This window comes from Fragaria vesca, linkage group LG4, assembly GCF_000184155.1.
Source record: "Fragaria vesca subsp. vesca linkage group LG4, FraVesHawaii_1.0, whole genome shotgun sequence".
Taxonomy (NCBI): domain Eukaryota; kingdom Viridiplantae; phylum Streptophyta; class Magnoliopsida; order Rosales; family Rosaceae; genus Fragaria; species Fragaria vesca.
Genome location: NC_020494.1, coordinates 19,610,734 through 19,632,274, shown reverse-complemented (window position 1 = coordinate 19,632,274; position 21,541 = coordinate 19,610,734). Strand labels below are relative to the sequence as shown.

Below are 21,541 nucleotides of genomic sequence, written 5' to 3'. Positions count from 1 at the left end.
TCCCTTAAAGCCCTAAGATCACCGGCCGATCAGCCCAGGCTTCCGGTGCCTCTGCTCCGCCCAGCGCCGCTCACGTCGATCCTCTGCCCCGACCCGGAACCCAAAACCACAGCGTCGTCCCTCCACGACGACGAACCAGAGTAGCGCCCTGACGCCGCCCCACGATCGGATCTGGAACCCATCTTCGCCGCCTCGATCAACTCCAAACCGGCGCGCCTCCACCCTAAGGCATCTGCGTCTCTGCAGCCTAGCCTCGGTTAGGCAGCACCTTGACAGTGACAAAATCCGCGCCCCCCGCAATCCATGGGCTCCGCCCTCGCCTGGCGCCGACGAGCCTGCGCCGCCCACGCTCGACCCAGCTCTCGTTCTACCCGACCCGGATCTCGTCGCAACCCAACGCAGAGAAGAAAAATGGGATTACTGATGTTTAGAGGAATTGAACTGATGGGCGGAAATACCCTTGAATGAAACCCAAATCTTTGCCACATCAGCACTTAACTGAGATATCTAACACCGTTAGAGACAAATGTATGAAATTGTAATTGAAACAAAACTTAAGGTATGAAATCATAAGATTTTCATAGTTAGGTATGTAAACGAAGGTGACCCTATAGTTCGGGGGGTCTTTTGTAATTAATCTTATTGAAAATCGTTAAGACATTTATAAGTGTGATTTACTAATTATGAATTTTTTTTTGAATAATTACTAATTATGAACTTAAACGGTCTATGTTTGACAGATTTAGTTCGTCTATTAATTTGATCTAATTTGTTATCTTAACGATCACCGATTTGGCTGAAAATTTGTAGAGTTGATTTACACATATAGACCTAAAAACTGAACGGATGAGATGCCAAGATGTGATTAAAAAATAGGTATTTTAAACCATAAACCAAAAAGTCTTCAACTAATCCTTAACTTAAGAGTTCTCACTACAAGAGTTTATTTCTTGAGTAATTAACACATTTGATTAGTATGGGCTACTTATAAGTTATAACTAGCTAGGGTCTCCAAAACAATCAACCCTAAAAATATCATTATCTCGTGGATAAAAGCCTCATGAAGTCCAACTATAGAGCACGATTTTTGGTCAATATTGCATATTTTCACCAAAATTTTACCCCCTCCCCTCTCTCATATAATGATTATCAAACACTTCTTAAATTGTCGAAATTCATACAATTCAATATGTAATCTTGTTCAGAAAAGGATTACATACATGTTCTAGATAGAGTATACCTTGTTTCGAAATTGAGACTTCTAGAGGAGTACCTTATTTACGTAGACTTTGCCTTAGTTCGATCTAGTTTACTAATTTAAATATGATACATGCAGCATTCGTCTTCAATTCTTCATACTTCTAAGTCATGGATTGATGAGTTGGTCAAAAGAAATTAAAATTTAAAAAAAGAAAAGAACTATTAGAAAATAAAAAACATTAACAAAAAACAAAGATTGGTCTAAAGTTGAAAACTTGAAAAATATGGAAAACGATGATCAACCATGCGCAAGTACCCCCTAGTTTCAAAAAGGAAACAACAAAAGAAAGAAATTTCTAAAGTTGGAATAGTAGAATATGTGCTTTTTAACTGAGATTATATATGCTCTCAAATCCCCACCAGCACCCACCAGCCCCAAGCACATATATAAACAGTGTACCTACTATATCTAACCCTATCTCTCTCCCTCTTCTATCTAGCTCTTTGATCTCTCTTTCCTATCCCGAGCTATCTTCTTGATCTTGTTGTGGGTTCAATTCAAACTAACACAGTGGATCATAGAAAGCATGGGAAGAGGGCCTTCCCTGGTGATGGATCGGAGGAGACAGAGGAAGAGGGTGGTGAGGATCAAGAAGTTTTCTTCCCCGCTGCGCCCTTTTGCTCAGCAGCATCCTCAGCTCGATCTCAACAAGAGATGTCTGCCATGGTCTCAGTTCTATCTCGAGTGATTAGTGGAGACAGTAGCACTGATACTGACCCAAACCCTGCACTGCTTCAACTTCCCCAACAGTCCAGCACCGCCACACCGGAACTTGATCAATCCCATCAACAAGCGGCGCCAGATCAAGCAGGTTGATATGATACTTATGATCATGTGTGTGTATACATGCATATAAGTTTGTCTTGTATGATTCCTAATTAAGTACTTCTTATATGTTAGTATGACTGATCAAGGTATATAAAATACCAAATATTACAGATGATTCTAATAATTAAAGAAAATTTTATCACTTCATGTCCAAATTCTTCATCTTTTATGACTTGTGATTTAATTACTTTTATACGCAGTTTAGTGTTTTTCCTTCAAAATGAAAATGAATTTCATGTATGATGATGGACTTAGGGTTTGTCAGAAATGCAAAAAATAGTAATTCGTACGCATGCTTATATACAATGGCGTAGCTAGCTAGAAACTCGATTTAGAAAAGTCAAAATTTAAGTGGCTATTAAGTTAACACAAAATATTGATAACGTAGTTGCTTCATAGAAAATCTTTTCATTGTTGGATTATACCTAACTTTATAAATTACCTCATTAAATTAATTCAATAGAGAACCATCGAATATGAATTTCTCTTTCCTTTGTATTTATAAAAACTGAGAAGAATTTATCAAACATTACCACTAGAAATGAAAGTAATGTCATAATGTCATTTGTAGAAACTTGATTAGGAGGGTCATTTCTATGCAGAATATTTAACTAATCAACCAAATATTATGTATGAGAAAGGTCAATTGAACCTTCTCGCCCCCCTCTACCTACCTACGCCCCTGCTTATATATGATAATTTGGCTATATATATCTCAATTCTCACAGTTCATGATATGTGGTTGCATACATCGGAAGGCATCTCAAATATGTGATCTAACATCACCACTTGATAGAGCTACAGGAACTGAATGTACTATCCATATTTATGCACTTATAATAATTACTTGATTTTAGTTTATAAATGCATATCTATAATACAGTAATTTTGGTTGGATATATGACAAATTAACTAACACACAGTATTTATACGTGAATGTATGGAATGTGAAGGAAGCGTGAGGAGGAGACATTATAGAGGAGTGAGGCAGAGACCATGGGGGAAATGGGCAGCCGAGATTCGTGATCCAAAGAAGGCAGCCCGAGTGTGGCTCGGAACTTTTGAAACGGCGGAGGCTGCTGCACTTGCTTATGATGAAGCAGCTCTCAGATTCAAAGGAAGCAAAGCTAAGCTTAACTTCCCGGAAAGAGTTCAAGGGACAAGTGAATCAGGCGGTTACCTCACAACTCAAACAGTTGCTCATCAGCCTCTCATTTCTGATTATCATCAGCAACAACTGGTATACCCGAATAATATCACTACTACTGATCAATATTATCCACAATTTTATGGGAACTTAAACTATGGTCAGCCAGATCCGAGATTTTATAACCAGCCTGCTACATCTTCATATCCACCTTTCATACCAATATCTCAAGCACAAGAAGAAGATCGACAACAACAGCCGGCCTTAAGCTCTCCTATGCCGGATTTCGGTTCACCGTCTTCAAGTTTGCATCCTGAATATCCACAGTATGATACTACAAGAAATTTTGACAATAGTCATTGGAGAGGATAGTATCCGCAGAGAGACAGAATCTAGTGATCGACCTTGGAATCGATCTCCTTAACTATCCAGTCTATAACACAACTCACTACACTGTTGTTTTGAATTTTTCATCTTTTATTTGTTTGCTTCATGTACGTCTTGAATCAATTGTCCCTTTCTTTTTCCTTAACAAGAAACGCCAGAAGTTTTATTTCAGAGAATATTTATAATACAGTAATTTTAGTAGGATGACAAGACATGCAGATGCCCACTAGGCCTAAGACATCAAACCCAACTCTACCAGAAACTGAAAGAAACCAAGCAAATTAAGGAGAAAACCGATTGGACATTTTTTTTTTCGAGAACAAAATCGATTGGACCCTTAATCTGTCATTAAGGAAGACTAGCTAAAATTAAGTTCAATATAGAGTTAGGCTGTAGAACAAGCTCTTAGTATATATATATTAGTAATGTGAAATTCAAAGTCTCAAGTTGCTCTTACTGATGCGGATCACGTATCGAGAACAGATCTCTAATAGTCATTTAACATACACCAAAAATAAGGAGTAGCAAACTCGTATAAAAGGGCAAATCTATGTCACAAATAGACTGATTTTATTCATAAAACATAAGCTACCTAACAACTATAATTACAATACCCATATTTATATGATTTACAATACTTAGAGAATAAGTAGGCTCAAGCTAAACAAAAAAAAGCTAATGAAACGTAAATCCTAATAATTATAAAATAACTCCCTAAAACTATCTCAATAACAAAATATCAAAGATTACGAATCTATAATTAAATATTGCCTCGTATGCTCCTGCATTAGACTCTCTTGGTTCGAAAGAATTCGTCCTCGAATTTAAACCATTGATATAGAAAATCCAGACAAAATCTTCCACTGCTTCAAATCTTCTTTTGACTGATTAGCTTGCAATTGAATTCTTCTTTTCCAAATAAATAGGTATTTGGAATAAATGCTTCTTCAACTTTAATCTCGCAATCCTAAAATTTCCTTCACCATCATTGATCTGATTGACAAGATTAACTACGGCTAAAGGAATATGCATAATGAAGGCATTAAATCCAAGAAAATCAACAAAATTATGGTCAATATTCTTCCTCAACACCTTGATTACGTCCTTATTGGTGTCTTCATCTTCTTCCATACGACAATTGTCACACTAAGCCTTACAAAAACAATCATCGTAAATTGGTGGCTTACTAAAATCCACAACATTATCTTTTTCTTCTTTTTCTACATTACCATTGACTGTAAAAGTAAAGATAGAATTTGAACTTTCATAGTCGAAACTAAGAGGTTCTCCCCTTTCACCCGACTCACACAACGAAGCACAACGAAGAAATGGGCCAACGCTCCCCGTCTGAACCGTCACCATCTTGGTTGAAAGTTTCGATGCGATCAATACGTTGATGATAGGTGGTAACGTCTCTCTCCCCGTCGGAACACTTACGACCTCGTCATCGTCTCGTCATCGAGCTTCGATGCGATTGATACATACCATAAGTTGCTGAAGCATCATTTTAATTTCAGTCATGTCGTTGTTGACGTCAAGACCCTCCATTCTGAAACCTCGGCCTCTTCGCCCGACCTGAGACATGGAATCCACCAAGCTCTCGTCAGAGCTCTGATACCAACTGATGCGGATTATGTATATATCGAGAACATGTATTCAATAGTCACTCAACATACCCCATAAATAAGAAGTAGCAAACTCGTATAAAATGACAAATCTATGCTGCAAATAGACTGATTTTATTCATAAAACATAAGCTACCTAACAACTATTACAATACCCATATTTATATGGTTTACAATACTTAGAGAATCAGTAGGGCTCAAACTAAAAATAGGAAAGCTAATTAAACGTAAATCCTAATAATTATAAAATAACTCCCTAAAATTATCTCAATAACAAAATATCAAAGATTACGAATCTATAATTAAATATTGCCTCGTATACTCTGCATCACTTACGTATATATGGACTATGGTCATTGAATTCGGCTGTGTTCGTCAATATATGTTTATCCCCATTCTGACCTGATCGTGATGTATAATCACTGATCACCGCCAAAAACAAGTTTGATCTCTCTGCAGAAAGCTAGGATTTGGAACCTTCCATATACGTACATATATAGCTTAGCTACTTACATCTGTTGGTTACGAAAATCCCTAAACCTCTTGGTTATCGAGATGATCACATGAGTTGTAGAGTGTTGTTACCTAGCTTGTTACCCAATTATGCAAATTATTTATCACTCATCAGTGTATAATTATGATCTATCTAAAGGGCTAAAATGTACTGTACTCTTATTGTAATTAGCTAGATTACACTGGCTGTTCGAGGTTCTAGTAGTGCTCCTGGTCCTAGCTAGCTTTTAGCTACTGAAACTGAGCTCTTTGATACCATGCATGCAGTGACTTAATTAAATGTATTAAAGAGACGTCGCACAGTTAAGTGAATTAAAAGTTGTGTGAGCTGAAGTGGTGGAGTGCTTTGTACGTAATAGAAAGAACCACCGCAAATCGGCTGAATTGACCATCCTCCACGTACAGAATAATGATTTGGCTGCCGCCGGTGCTGCTGCTTAATTTGTCGGCGGCTCCTTCTGGAGTCTTAATGACTTCTCTTCTGGAGAAGGTTTTTGCCAATGTTTGTCAACCTTCACGGCTAGCTTCCACATTCCTTTCCACCCGTACACTCCAAAACCATAAACTTAAATTTGCTTTAATCTGATCTTTGTTCCTTGTTAATTGATTTTGGATATGAACCTCAGATTATTACTTTATCAGTGACATTATTCGTAAAGTGTCTTAGATATTGTATAGCCTGAGCCCTGAGCTAGCTCGGGTTACGCGTACGTACTATGAGTAGTGTAACCAAATTAATTATATTGAAAGCCTATATATATGTACGTGATCACTAGCTAGTATCTTGTATCAGTTGTATGTTCACACCCTTAAGTCAAAAATATATACGAAAATACATTGTGCAGAAGACTCTCTTTGCCAGAGCTTCATTTATCTATTTTTTATTTGCTTCATGTCTTGAATCCATACAAGAAATTAACAGCAGAAGTTTTATTGCAGAGAATTATATACAGTGGTTTTAATTAGTGGGATGGCAACGCATGCATGCAGATGCCCACTAGGGCTAAGACATCAAACGAAACTCTACCAGAAACTGAAAGAAACAAAGCAAATTAACGAGGAAATCGATTAATTATCAGTTGGACTCTTAAGTTGTCATATAATAAGAAAACTAGGTAAAAGTTCAATATATAGTTAGGCTGTAGAACAAGCTCTAGTAATGTGAAATTCAAAGTTTCAAATGATGCGCATGCACTCAAATATATATATATGGTCATTGAATTCGGCTGTGTTCGTCAATATATGTTTATCCCCAGTCTGACCTGATCGTGATATATCACTGCTCGATCACCGCCAAAAACATGTTTGATTTCTCTTCAGAAATTAAGGATTTGGAAGTTGGAACTTTCCATGCATATACATAGCCTTACCTTAGAGGTTTTGAATAACTCGTCATACATTAGCTTAGTTATTACTTACATCTGTTGCCTGTTGGTGACGAAAAATCCCTAAACCTAATTGGTTATTGAGATGACTTCACTTTGATTCACACTTTTAAGGTTTTTAATTATCTGCAGCTTATTTCTGCCCTCTTCCACACCGACTTCTCTTCTTAGAATTCATCCGCACGGCGGATGTGGCTAGCTCGCTGATCTCCATTTCTTCACAGTAATCGCAAAACTGGAAATTAATTAGTATAGTATGGTGGAAGTAAGATATTCAGTTGCAAAAACGAATCTTAATTATATATGACATGAGTTGTAGAGTTGTTGCCCAATTATGCAGATTATCTATCACTCATCAGTGTAGAATTATGATCTAAGGAGCTAAAATGTTCTGCTACTCTTATTGTAATTAGCTACTCTAGCTAATTTAATTCTATAATTACACTAACTGATCCAGGTTCTACTGTTCTAGTAGTGCTCCTGATCCTAGCTAGCTAGCTTTTACCTAACGAGATTAAGCTCTTTGATACCATGCATGCAGTGATCGATCGACTTAATTAAATTTATTAAAGAGTCGCACAGTTTGATAGTCGTGTGAGCTGAAATGGTGGAGTGCTTTGTACGTGATAGAAAGAACCACCGCAAATCGGCTGAATTGACCATCCTCCACCTACAGAATAATGATTTGGCTGCCGCCGGTGCTACTGCTTAATTAGTCGGCGGCTCCTTCTGGAGTCTAAATGACTTCTTCTGGAGAAGGTTTTTGCCAATGTTTGTCAACCTTCACGGCCATATAATTGCTCCACATGCCTTTCCACCCATAAACTTAAATTTGCTTTAATCTAATCTTTGTTCGTTGTTAATTGGTTTTGGATGTGAACCTTAAATTATTATTTTATCAGTGACATTATTCGTAAAGTGTCTTAGATATTGTATAGCCTGAGCCTTGAGCTAGCTAGGGTTACACGTACGTACTACGAGTGTAACGAAAGTCTATACGTATGTGATCACTAGTTAGCTAGGGTTATGTACGAGTCCCTATACATGATCATCACATCGAATTAGGGTTGACTTCCCTCTAAAACGTCCCACTGGAATTTCTTCAAGTATCTTGTATGTTCACACCCTTAAGTCAAAAATATATAAGAAAATGCTAGATCGATGTAGAAACCCTTATCTCCCCGATCGCTTCTCTATTCCTCCACCGCCCCATTCTTGTCCTCTCTTTTCTTCTTTCCTACTCTTTCTGCTCACCTTTGTTTTCTTCTTCGTCTTGATCGATCTTCATTTCCTGTTGTATATATGCAGATCGATATAGAGCAAATTAAGCTAAAAAATTTCTTGTAAGTTGGATCTGCTGCCCTAGCTTGATAATTGAATACACATCGCAGATATATAGATTAATCATCGATACCAATATACTGACCGATAAAGTGGATCGAAAACATGGGAAGAGGCCACTTCCTTCGAATGAATCGGAGAAGAAAGAGGAAGAGGTGGAGTATCATCGAAATATCTTCCCGGTTTACTCAAGTAGATCTCAACAAGATGATTCTGCCATGGTATCGGCTCTAACTCAGGTGATTGGAAACACTACTCATGAACAAAATCCGCTTCAAGTTATTGATCATCAAGTTCTTGGAAACCCCCAAGTCTTTTCTGCAGAAAACCCTGTTGAGCAATCTCAACCTGCAGTAGTTCTTCAAGCTCAAGGTATTACACATTTATTTACTATATATATAGTAGTTTACTAATTAATTAATATGTGATTAGTACTTGATTTCCAGTAATTAGTCTGCAAGAATGAAAGTTGGAGTAGATCATGAAAAATGATTTTTTTTTCTGGGTTCTATATATATTGTTCTATATATATATATATATATTGTTGCAGTTACTATATCGGCTCTAACTCAGGTGATTGGAAACACTACTCATGAACAAAATGAAACTATGCCACTAACTGCAACACATATAGTAATACTAGTCTTGACTAGTGGTTTTATTGTGTGGAGGAAATGTGAGACAACACTATAGGGGAGTGAGGCGGAGGCCATGGGGGAAGTGGGCAGCCGAGATTCGTGATCCACATAAAGCAGCCAGAGTGTGGCTCGGGACTTTTGAAACCGCGGAGGCTGCTGCCCTTGCTTATGATGAAGCAGCTCTCAGATTTAAAGGAAGCAAGGCTAAGCTTAACTTCCCCGAAAGAGTTCAAGGGATCAGCCCTAGTACTTCTAGTGGTCTCTACCTTGCAATAAGTACTAGTACCGGTCATGATCATCGACTAGCCAATTCAGCTCCTCCAGCTGCTCCAATTTCTCGACCAACAACATATAGTATTAATCCAAATAATGTTAATATTGATTATGATGCACTTGTATCATCGTCTCAAAACCACGGACAAGAAAGAACTATGCCGCAGATTAATGTACAAACGACGTTGTCTTCTACATCCTCGGCCTCTTCCATGCCATCTCATCATCAACAAGAACGAGTACAGCAGCAAGAAGATCAGCAGCAGCTTTTAAAGTTTCCCATTATGCCATTTGGCGGTTCGTCTTCGAGTTCATCAGATCCTCCTACTAAGTACAGGAGAGACTCCTCTGGGAGCGGTGACTTTAGAAGATGATATATAGTGGATATGCATGATCATCCTATATAAGGATGAAGGACTGTAAAAACTGTATCATGATTCATGAACGAGTACGAGTATGTGTTCTTTTGATGTTTTGTCTTCCTTTATTCATATATCACTGGCTAGCTACTGTATTTCTTCTGGGTATAAATCAATGAAGAATAAAGGTTGAACTAGCTAGCTTGCAGCGGATCGAAATTTAACTTGTTCGATCAAAGATGAGAATATAAAGAGTAAATGTTGTTAATTGATGCGTGCACTCCTATACATTGACGGTCATCGAAATCGGCGGTGACCGATAGAAGGTGACGATCAGCTTGTTCAATTCAAACACGGCAATAGATAAAGGCAATCAAGCTTTAGCTATGTGGGCATGAAATCGAAAGTTTGCCTCGCACGTTTACTCGATTAGACTGCTGTCTGATCACTCGATGACTAATGCTTTACGATCAATACCTACACTAAATTAATCAAGGTATTTAGATCGTAAAGACGCAATTCATCTTATGTATTCTTGGAAAAATAGGACGTCCACTACTATTGGGAAGAGCTTGAGATTTTGATTCTCGTAAAGACTGATACATTTTGGTTACTGAGACAAGTTGATCGTGTCTTTTGGGGATATCAAACTAACTAAGGTCCAAGGGGATAATATGATAGAGACTGTATACCAAGGCATTCCGAAATCCATTTTCTGATAAAATGTCCCAACCATCGAACTATTCGCGCTTGAAATGGTTCCTGATACTCAACTAAGTGATAGCTAAGTGATACAGAGTTGAAACCTGTCTTTTTAGAAATGTTATACAATGTCAAATGGCCGGTAGTATGATCAATATGATCAACATGACACAGCATCATTCATGAAAATTAGAGTTCAAGTTTGAATGTAATACAGACGAGATGTTAGCTTAGTGGCGGTGGCAAAGAGTAGCCGCCAGAAATCGACAGGGTGTTGACTTGTGTTCCAGTCTCCACGCCAAGTGCGAGGTAGGAATCATCATATATCAAGCATAAACTATTGACCTTTTGGCCTCTACTGGATAGCCTTCTGCGCTCCCTTTCATATCATAGATGACCTTAATCAACCACATTTGTCGGCTCCCAAAATCTTCAATCTTTTCGGCTAAATTCACATTCACTGCCGCTTGTTAGTATTAGTCCCTGTCCTGCAGGTGTTCCACACCCTTAATCTCCCTGTAGCAGTCCATCTTTGCTAATCTGGGTCATGACCGAAGTGTAACCAAGCCCGCTATAATCAGGTTAATTTATATATAACCCATAGCTGTGATCTTATTGTAACACTGAGGAATTACATGAACTTATTTGGAAACCGTATGGTGCAGGAAAGAGTATCATACCAACAAGAATGTGAAAATATATGACCCGCAGGCTTTTGCTATAAATGGAAGGCGCAATACATCATAACAAAGAAGTGAAGTGATGTGGACTTTGTGGAAACTATCTGTCACACACAGATACATCAGATGCATACAGTGGAGGAAGAGTAACGGACGTAGACAAGAATATGTAAACTAAAGGTATAACCCGCAGGCTTTGATATAAAAAGTAGAGTAAGGCGCAATATATCATACAGAAGCAGCTGTCAATAGACAAGAAATGAACAATAGTAGGAATATGAAGTGAAGAAAAAAAGTGGATCTCGTCATGTTATTTATCTTCAATATGAATAGAAACCAATGTAACTACAATACAAGTAGTGGCATAACTGTTGATTCCAGTGTTCCACGCTACCAGATGAGCAGATACGAGCACCAGGCAACAGCACGATAGTACTCTGCCATGACTCTTGCAGTTCGCAGGTTTCACTAACATGAACTCCGGGCAGAATTTAGAAAGTGAAAGTTGTGCATCATATATCCCCACCCTCAACCTTCTTTCTGTAAACGCCTTCTAAGCATTCTTTAGCTCGATGGACCTTTGACTGGAGATAGAAGCTTCCGCTTTTGGCATTCCTCTCGAACATGTTGTCATATCGCTTCAGAAAGAAATTGTTTCAACAATCAATGATTAAGAAACATTTCCAAAATAAATCAATGAATCATTTTATGCTAACATCTATTTTCAGGGAGACCAACAGAATGAAGGGAAAAAAAAAAAAGAAAAAAAAGAAGAAAGATAGTTTTCGCAAACCTGCACAATCTCCTCCCATGATGCATGCTCTGTGACACCTAATACCTGCCTTGCCTCTCCTTCAGCCATAGTTTTGCTTGCTCTCCTAAGACTCTGTGTTGCTTCATGAGCAACGCCAGTCTTTGAGGCATCTGCATTCAGTTATTTCAAAATAAATCTCAAATCTCATATGGTGATAGGACATTGACAATAAAGCAAGAAAATAAACAACTGAGCATGGGGGATATGTACAAACTATGAATTTTAAGAGATCACTAGACTATATATGAAATCTGTAGCTCTAAGTTTGGGATTTCACAGAAAACATACTCGTCAGTGCCTGGCGGTATGCTTGAACAAAAGCCCTGGCCAACACCCCTGAGCCAACCACAAGCAAATTGGCAAGAAGCTTTGCAGCCTGTATGCAAAATAACAAGTTAGCCCTCACAGTTCATAACTACATATTCAAACATAAGAGGCCAAGTCTGATGGCCTGAAGCTGAATTAGAACCGATCAACTCTATGAAGCAGGAAATATTTAGTATACTTACCATCACTGAAGAAGCCAATCAAACCCAGGAAATACAGTAACAAGACAACTACGTCAAGATCCAAGCAACCTACAGTAGCACAATGATCATGTAAGATGTTTTCTCTTCAAAGCACGATGTTCAGTGTATGCCTTCTAGATTGAAGATACAATCATACAGGGAAGTGCAAAAACAAAAACAAAAACAATACAACAAACAAGCATTCTATTCAGAATCCTCATTATCTAAATCATATTAGCTGAAAATTTATTCCATCTGATAAAAAAAGTCATTTGAAGTGAAACCCCTAGTTAATAATCTACAGAAGCTAGCGGGCTTGTTTTATTCCGACAAAACATAGGTAGATTGAAATACTGGGGCTGCCATTCCTTGATGAAATGACATATAGGCCTTAACCCAACACACCAAATTTATGTACTTTGAATCAACAACCCCAGTTGAGAGACCAAAACACACATGAATTGAAAACCATATCTCACATAGCTCATCTAATTTGGCTCATTAGCTGTTTAAGCCAGTTTTGGTCCCAAGTAAATAATCAATTTGTCTCTAATTATACATTCTCAATCAAAGACTTAGGCACTCATATATGAAGAACAGCTATAAAGAATCAAGCTTTTCAATCAGATGAATATAAAGACGAAAACTTTGGGAAAAAATGAACAAAAAGCTGAAATTCCATGGTAATACAAGAACCTAATCCCTCAATATGAACAAGTCATTAACACCATAAAGGACCCAGTTGGGAAAAACAGAATTAAAACCCAATTGCCATGTAAAGGTGAGTTACATAGAGATGGAGATAGAGTTACTTACAGATGGAATTGGGCAATGAAAGGTTTGAGGTTGTGATCGTAGAAAATGGGGGTTTAGGGTTTCAGAAACAGAGAGAGAGGAATAAAGAGCAGCGAAAGGTCTCTTGCCTTTGAGAAGACGACAGATTTATAAATCTGAACTGGGCCTACAATTTGGGTTGGGCTTTGCTTGGGGGAGGAGTCAGTCCTCTTTTTATTTACTTTGTTTTATTTTCTAAATTTTTTCTTCTTTTTTTAAGAAGAAAAATAAATACTTGAGTATGGAGGACAAGGTGATCCTAAATTCCTAATGTTACCTATTTTTTACCTAGATACTGCTAGCTCCTATACATTGAGATCTCTAGTTATTTCCAGTATTGAAGATTTGAAATCGGGTAAGTAAACAAAACAAATACTTCGTATTAGGTAACTTGAAAGTAAAAGGCTAATGATTTTGGAATTTTTTTTTCTCGATAATATAATGATTATCCTAAAGAAATCAGGAGGTACATATACAAGTTTCCAGTTTTGAAGTACCGGTAATGCTATATATAGGAGAGTATTGGAGCACACACGGTGTACGTAACAATTACCAACCTACGTACCCGTTCTAAATCGATCAATTAATCTTGGAATCAACTCATTAAGATGGAGTTCATGATCGAAAAGTTCGTCGCTAAATGGCCAAAGGCTGGTGTGAAAGAAGTGGAAGTCATCGGAGACTTGCCTCCGTTTTCGGTATCGGACATAGAGAGTGATAATCTAGCTCTACCGCAGTCATGGTCTTACAGTATTCCATGCAATCGTCGTGAAATACCTGTATGGTTTTACAGACCGTCACTCAAAGTGTGTGAGCTGAAACTGAAGAGGTGTGAAGATGGGCACCTGGAATTAACGTCGGGTTGGAGAAAGGTTGTGGAGAAGGAGAATCTCAAGGTGGGTGAGGTGGTCACTCTCTGGATGTTCAAGGACTGTCAACGACCTAGTGCTCTTTGGTTGGGCATGCATTACAAGGTCAAGGAATTTATATAGAGGGCTCGATCATGTAGCTGAGACGATTAGGGTTTTCCGTCTCTTGAAGCTACTATATCTCTTATTAAGAGAAGTACCAGCTTCGGGACTTCAGACTTGTCCTTCTAATAATATTGTATGCTCAAATTTAAATAGTAAAAGATAGGGTTATTATTCATCAGTGAGTATCTTTGTGCAACTAATTTGATTGTTCACTATGTGCACAGCTTAAACAACTTCATGATCATGTTCTTCGTTTTCTTCTTTTATTCCAGAACTATATATAAGTTTAATCGTTTGTACAATCATACATTTGGAGCCGAGTTAGCTGATGAATGGTTAGAGTAAGACATAGCATACCAAAGCAGCTGCATTACTAATCTTATGATTAATTGGGTAATGCGACAGTTATGATCAATATATTGACCCAAAAAAAAAAAGAGAACAATTTATAGAACATTCATGGAGGACTGGAGGAGCTAGATTACAGTAATGAGTAACAGCAGTAGCATATATATAACACGAGGCATTAACAAGCACACATCTATTAGAAAATGGGAAAGGAAGTATCATCTTCTATAAGCTCCTGTATACATAGTTCTGCATGTAACAGAACTATAATTATCATGATGTGTAAATCACACCTAGCTAGCCATATATCAGCATTACCACCAATCCGTATCATCATCGGAATCGGAAGAAGACGAGTTATCAGACTCATGCCCACGAATTGATGGGTCCAAGAACTCCAAGTCTGCAGGTTCTGAGACGCGGTTGATGAACTCGCCTAACATTTTAAATAATTCCCAAAGTGCTTTGGCAGAAGCAGCAGGTTGAAGAGTCAGCTTCTCAAGCATAGGTGAAGTACTATATAGAACAAATCTGATGAAATTTACTTCAGCTTTGTTACCAGATAATCTAGTTACTTTCACAAGTCGCAGTTGCATGAATGCACCAATATTGTTCTGATTATCAAATAACCAAGAATAGTTCTCAGCTTCAACAACTTTCCGCGCAAACTACACAATGTCAAAGTCAATAAATAGCATCGGAATCTAAAACTTTTTTCAACTACAGTTCTGTTAGAATTAAACTCCAATAATGCTAAGTGAACCGCATGCATTAAACTCACCGAAATTTCTAGTTGTTGAAGAGCAGGGGAGCTTGAAAGCAGAAATACGATGAAGTCCAGTTCGGCTTTGACACATGAGAAGCCTGTTACTTTCAAAACTCGCAGTTGAGTGACTGCGCGATTCTGCTTGTTATTTAACCAATTGCAGGTTGCTTCTTCGGTATCATCAGCCACATTTCGGTCTTTGTTAACCTAATAAAAAGGTCGTCAATTGGATTACATTAGTCTCAAACTTCTGCATTCAATCAAGATCAGTTATATATAGCAACAATTATAACTCACCGAAATTTCTAATTCTTGTAGAGCAGGTGAGCTCCTCAGAAGGCACATAGCGGTTGAAATATCCTCCAGATTATTCAAGCGTATGCTTATAGAAAGAAATTTTAGGGCTAGAATTGGATCAGGTAACTTCTCCGGCAACGAACCATTAGCACACTAGAGCAAAAAAAAAACAAAAAACGAGCATTGAACGCAACAAAATCAATGAATGTGCTTGAAATCTCATGTTTAAAGAGGACAGTATGAAATCATATAATCCGTTACCTCTAAGAAACTATCCTCGAGTGTGAGCCTCTCAATACTAGGAAGATTCAAGAAAAACTTGAGCAATGTGCTAGAATCGGTAGAACCCCGTTTTCGGTTAATCGAAACATCAACAAGATCTAGGGTATTCTCAAGTACAACATCGTCAAAACCATCTCGAAGTTCAAGAAATTGGACATTGGGTGCATCAATCTTTAGATTTTCCATACCACGTAAGTTGCATAAACTTATCTTCTCAAGCTGAGGACAGTGAGAAATCACTTCTTCTAACACATCCCGGGCTACAATAACTCTTCGAATACGAAGGCTCTTCAACATCTCAAAGCCTTTTGATGTCGATGGGGGTTTCAATGGGGGTTTCAGCGAACAATTGTACAACTCTAAATGAGTCAATTCTCGACAAGAATACAAATGGGAGGAGATTCTATAGGATGATGAGTACCTATCCCTTTTTTTCACTATAATCTCTTTGATAGAGTTTATTGATAGATTTTGGAGCCATTGCTCAATATAACCATCGTGGAGATTTTTTCGACTGGAAAGCTTGAAACTGTCTATTGAGCCACTATGATATAGAAGAACATCAGATATGATTATCTCAGTGGAGAAGCCATTTTCATCATCAAACACAAGACATGGAAGCACAGTCCATTTGTGCCTCCAGTTTTTCGATACAACACTGGTCCTTGCTGCCTCCTTGATGGACAAATATGAGAAAATTTTCTTTGTAATATCAATTTCGAAGTTGCTTATCCTGTCCAACGCCATCTTCTTTTCCTGTTTTCCTGTTTCAAAGAGGATTAGGGTTGTCTTCGATTCAAAGGATCAATGATATCAAGCTAAGTAATAAATAGAAGAAACAGTCATTAATTCAACGATATAAAGCGTACAATGGTGTGTTCTGTGTTAAGAATCAGAACTTCGATCTCTGTCTGAAAATCAAGAAAGTAAAGTAATCTTGGGAAGAGAATCAAGCACTTGATGGGAAGAGGCTCAACATGAACAAAATAAGAACATGTAATTTTGCACAGAAAATCATCAGAAACATAGAATACTTCTCAACTTTGCTATATACTAGAACATACCAAGTTGAAGAAGACGGAGCCAGCTCGATATTCTTCTCCAAAATCTCACTACGAATGCGATGTAGGGAAGAAGTGGGCTAGCTAGGGTTTTGTATATACACGCCGGCCGTCTTCTGCCTGAGAGACATACAACTGGGCCTACGATACGGTTTAGGCCTGGTCATCCACACAGCTTAATTGTTATTATTACTATTTTTATTTATTTTCTCTTCAAAAACTTTTTCTATTCTATTTTCAGAAAAGAATATCCCTATACCCGGTGGGAGTATCTGATCATATTTTCTTCTAGCTCCATTCTTCCTCTTTGTGTTGGTATATCATGGATTCACGTGATAACCACGAAACCTATTTAAGTACGTACATCGATTCTCTCATTTTGAATATTCTTTTAGCCTAAATCAGATGTGTTTGTAAGGCATTTTTGTCGATTTGGAAAACATGAAGTCAAATGTGTACGTTCATTCGAGTTTCTATGCTCCCATCTAATTTCTAACATCAATATCTCCTTATACTATACTTTGTGTATGCATGTTTGAGGAGAATAGGATGAATTGAAACATCACTAATTTGACAGATCGGTGTTAAATAGTTAAGCAAGCGAACTGTGTACAAGTAAAAAGACATTAGACCAGAAACTGCATGTCTAGGATAGTTTCTCAAAAATAAAATAAAAAATAAAAAACTGAAGGGAAAAAAACTTTCTATTAGCTATTTAGGCGCATAAAAACCATTGTATTCAGACAATCACCATTCCAAGCCACAAGGTTCAGTCGTCATCATGAGAGTCATCAGAAGGGTCTTCAGAATCAAGGGATTCATCAGAATCAGAGAAGTGATCAGAGTTGGACGAGTCGTCAGAGTAGGGCTCATTGGTGGAGAGGTACCGGAACGCAGTATATGAGTCATTAGAAGACTTGCTCAATGGACATAATGGCTTCAAGACTTTAACTCGGCATGCGCCGAAAAGCGATTGAACCATATCATCAACTCAACTAGTTCCCAAGAAATTCCGGCAGAAACAGGCTGAAGAATCATCGTGTTGAGCACATGTGAACTTGAAAGCAAAAATTTGATATAAGCTGCTTCAGCTTTCACACCACTACAGTTGGTTACTTTCATAATTCTCAGCTGGTTGAATGTGCATTTTCGATTGTTATAATCTCCCCCAGCTGCAGCTTTTAATCTCTTCCCCATTTTGTTGTTGTCTCTAAACTACGAATATTATAAACATAGATCGAGTTACTTGACATTTTGATTTTATTTCAACATGAGAATACATTGCGTGCAATAAAATGAAACTCACCGAAATTTCTAGTTCTTGAAGAGCAGGGAAGCTTGAAAACAGATAGTCAAGAAAGTTTACTTCTCCAGTAACACAAGAGAAGCCAGTTACTTTCAGACGTCGTAGTTTAGTGAATTCCCAAATAAGTCGATTGTTATTTAACCAATCGGTTACTTGTTTTTTAGCATTGGACTTGCTCTCTTGGCGAACCTAGAAATAGGTTGTCAATGGCATCGCATATATTAACTCAAATTCTAAAGAAAAAAAACAGCTCACTCCTTGCATGCATCAACCACAACTTACACAATTTATCCAATCCAAGTAAAGAAAGTACGCACCTCTATTTCTAGAACTTGTAGAGCAGGTGAGCTTCTCAGAAGAAGCGTAGCAACTAAAATGTCGTCCAAACTATTCAAGCGCATGCTTACAGAAAGAAAGTTCAGACATGAAAGCAATTCAGGCAGCTCCGTCGGCAAGGGAAATGAATTAATATCACACTGCTGCAAAAAAATGCATATGTAAAACAATTAAGTCAATTTCCATGACAATGTTAATCAATTGAAAGTATGAAACCAGACAATCCAACCATTACCTCTAAAAGGCAACCTTCAATAGTGAGCCTTTGGATACCAGGCAGGCTAAGAAAATACTGGAGCAATTTGCTACAACTTCTTCTAGAAGCCTCATTGTGGTCGATTCTTGTTTGGCCGATTGAAACATCAACAAGATTCGGGACATTCTGAAGCTTAATTTCTTCAGAAACACCTACAACTTTAAGGAATTGGAGATTTGGTGCATCAACCTTGAGAACGCCGACACTCACTAAGTCACATAGAATCATTCTCTCCAGCAGTGGAGAGCCAACAATAATTTTTTCCAACACATCTTTTGCCACACGAACATTTCGAATATCAAGGTTCTTCAACATTGCAAAGCCTTTGACATTCGAAGGAGGATTTATCCAACAATTTCTCAACCCCAAGTGAGTCAGATCTTTACAAGAAAACAAATAGGATGAGATATTGTATTTGTTGAAGGAAGACCTTCTTTCCAGTATGAACTCTTTGACAGAGAATCTTGATAGATAAAGAATCCATCTATCAAATTCACAATTCTCTAGATAATTTTTTGTAGAAAACTTGAAAGTATCTATAGGACCTTCGTGAAGTAAAAGAACATGATCGATAACTCTTTGAATACTAATGTTGCGGTTAGCTGTTCTATCATCAAACACAAGACGCCGAAGAGTAGCCCATTTGTGCCTCCAATTGCTTGATAAAACACTGGTCCTTACGGCTTCTTTGATTGGCAAATATGATAGGATTTGTTCTGTAACGTCACTTGGTAAGTTGCTTAATTTGTCCAACTCCAACTTCTTTCTCTTTTTGTTCTCGGTTTCTTTTCTTTCCATCAGAACAATGGAGCACTACTGCATGAAAAATGACATATAAAAAAAAAAAAATACCAATCGAATACAACAAAACAATGGAATTTGGATTCGCAAATCTTACTTCTGCAAAACGAAAGTACCTTGCAACCAAATTAATACTGTGAATCTTGAGTTCTTGACCCAACAAAATATATATTGTGAAGAAATCCTCCAATAAAAGGTTAGAAAACTTTCTGAATGAACTTCATCATTATCAATTGAAATAGCTGACCAATAGAGTTCATGAACATCTAGATCATTAACCGAGATCAGTACGAAGCTTACCGGCGGGATTGATGTTGCTCTGCGAGTGCCACTTTGGGGTTAGGGTTTGGCCGAGTTGTAAAAGTTAGGGTATAATACTTTGGTTATATATAATTATATATACACGTGGAGAGGTTAAAGAAAAGGCACAATGCTTGTAGGCCTGTCATACACCTTAGGCCCAAACACAGCTAAGTTCTAGTCCAAACTTCCTTTTTTTCGATCAATGCAAGCTTGTCTCCTTCCATAAAAAAAAAAAAAAAAAAAAAAAAAATGCAAGCTTGTCTCCTGATGAACTGGTTCCCTCCATCGACCTTGCCCCTTAACTCGTCAACAATTGCTTGACTTGGCGAAGACTACCTAGTTGAGGAAAAAGATAGAAGACAATGCTATACATGCGTCTGGCCTACGATCTGCGCCTTGTTCTTCGTGTATGTTTTGATCGTATGTATCGTGCATTACTGTCGATTTGGTACGGACACTGATAGCTTTGCATGATAAGGAAATCGATCGATCAGTAGCCTAGATATTATTGTTCAGATTGTTCCTTTTGATAATTGGTGGTTGGAGTAGTTATATTTCTTGCTTTGTATGAGTCTTTGGTTTTCCTGCATGTTTGAGGAGTACTCTGATAGGGGAGCTAGTGGACTCCTGCAGTTTTCTTAGCTAAGTTTGTTTCAGGTTTCTTATTTAAGTTGTGTTCAGTAAGTTGTTTTGTCTTCTATCTTCAGTTTCAGCTTCCTTTGTTTACACTTTTCAACATGTATGCAGCGCAAGACACCTTCCTTTGTCTTCTCTCTTTACTACCCTAATCATCACTAAAGACACCTACCTACTCTAATTTTGGGTACACATAATCTTGAGGAAGACGAGTTCAAGCCCTGCATTCTGAGATTGGAAATCGCAAGATTTGACCATGCATAACTGCATTATTTAAAACAGGCTAGTGCAGCTTTGAGGTACTTTTGAGAGTTATTGAATTGTTGCGCCCAAAGGCTATGAGGACCAATCTGGTGCCATTGCACAGCATCATCCATTCATCTGGATCCTCAGCTATTGCCTACTTGAAGTAGAAAATAAAAATGAAAATATACATTAGTGGACATGAACATTTGGTACAGCATATGTTTTCACATTCTTACATGCATCCAGGGAGGGCTTGTAATGGTCCGCAAAGCCTAATGTATATAAGTTTTGAATGTGGGAGGAAGCCGAAACATACGTTTTGAACTTTTGTCAGAAAATGGACAAGTCTGGAGGGCAGAAGAGTGTCATTGAGTTTGCTACTTATTTCTGTCAAGCAATATCTGAGTGTGTTATGGGATAGCACAGAGCTGATCAAGGTGGCTGCTTTGGTCGACTTCAATGCAGAAGCAGTCGATTTCTTGATGAAGTCTAACAATTTGCATATCTTCATGGAGAATGAGGAGTTTGTCAGAACTGCCTAGCAGCTACCTTCTTGGCTAGTTATGTCGCTACAATAGTTTGTATCCTCATTTGAATCTATCAGTTGATCCTTTGAAGTTTCATTTTGCTTTG

General features: G+C 37.9%; 5 protein-coding genes across 5 annotated transcripts; 2 read left to right on the top strand and 3 right to left on the bottom strand.

Moving 5' to 3' along the window:
* Positions 1-1,484: 1,484 nt before the first annotated feature.
* LOC101309928 lies at positions 1,485-3,608 on the top strand. The gene is made up of 3 exons (XM_004298474.1): positions 1,485-1,512; positions 1,773-2,072; positions 3,043-3,608. The coding sequence occupies exons 1-3, from the start codon at positions 1,485-1,487 to the stop codon at positions 3,606-3,608; spliced, it is 894 nt and encodes a 297-aa protein (XP_004298522.1).
* Positions 3,609-5,205: 1,597 nt separating this feature from the next.
* Positions 5,206-9,898, top strand: LOC101309634. Its single transcript, XM_004298473.1, has 3 exons — positions 5,206-5,225; positions 8,495-8,859; positions 9,159-9,898. The coding sequence occupies exons 1-3, from the start codon at positions 5,206-5,208 to the stop codon at positions 9,770-9,772; spliced, it is 999 nt and encodes a 332-aa protein (XP_004298521.1). The 3' UTR covers positions 9,773-9,898.
* A 1,410-nt stretch (positions 9,899-11,308) lies between these two features.
* LOC101309244 (mitochondrial import inner membrane translocase subunit tim-16-like) lies at positions 11,309-13,379 on the bottom strand. The gene is made up of 5 exons (XM_004297437.1): positions 13,279-13,379; positions 12,463-12,531; positions 12,242-12,329; positions 11,933-12,063; positions 11,309-11,777 (listed from the first exon to the last, which is right to left on the bottom strand). The coding sequence occupies exons 2-5, from the start codon at positions 12,463-12,465 to the stop codon at positions 11,652-11,654; spliced, it is 348 nt and encodes a 115-aa protein (XP_004297485.1). The 5' UTR covers positions 12,466-12,531; positions 13,279-13,379; the 3' UTR covers positions 11,309-11,651.
* Positions 13,380-14,932: 1,553 nt separating this feature from the next.
* LOC101309346 (F-box/FBD/LRR-repeat protein At1g13570-like) lies at positions 14,933-16,710 on the bottom strand. The gene is made up of 4 exons (XM_004298472.1): positions 15,943-16,710; positions 15,682-15,834; positions 15,400-15,591; positions 14,933-15,286 (listed from the first exon to the last, which is right to left on the bottom strand). The coding sequence occupies exons 1-4, from the start codon at positions 16,708-16,710 to the stop codon at positions 14,933-14,935; spliced, it is 1,467 nt and encodes a 488-aa protein (XP_004298520.1).
* A 1,253-nt stretch (positions 16,711-17,963) lies between these two features.
* LOC101309052 lies at positions 17,964-19,237 on the bottom strand. The gene is made up of 3 exons (XM_004298471.1): positions 18,902-19,237; positions 18,648-18,809; positions 17,964-18,239 (listed from the first exon to the last, which is right to left on the bottom strand). Exons 1-3 carry the CDS (start codon positions 19,235-19,237, stop codon positions 17,964-17,966), a joined length of 774 nt encoding a protein of 257 aa, XP_004298519.1.
* Between the last annotated feature and the right edge of the window lie 2,304 nt (positions 19,238-21,541).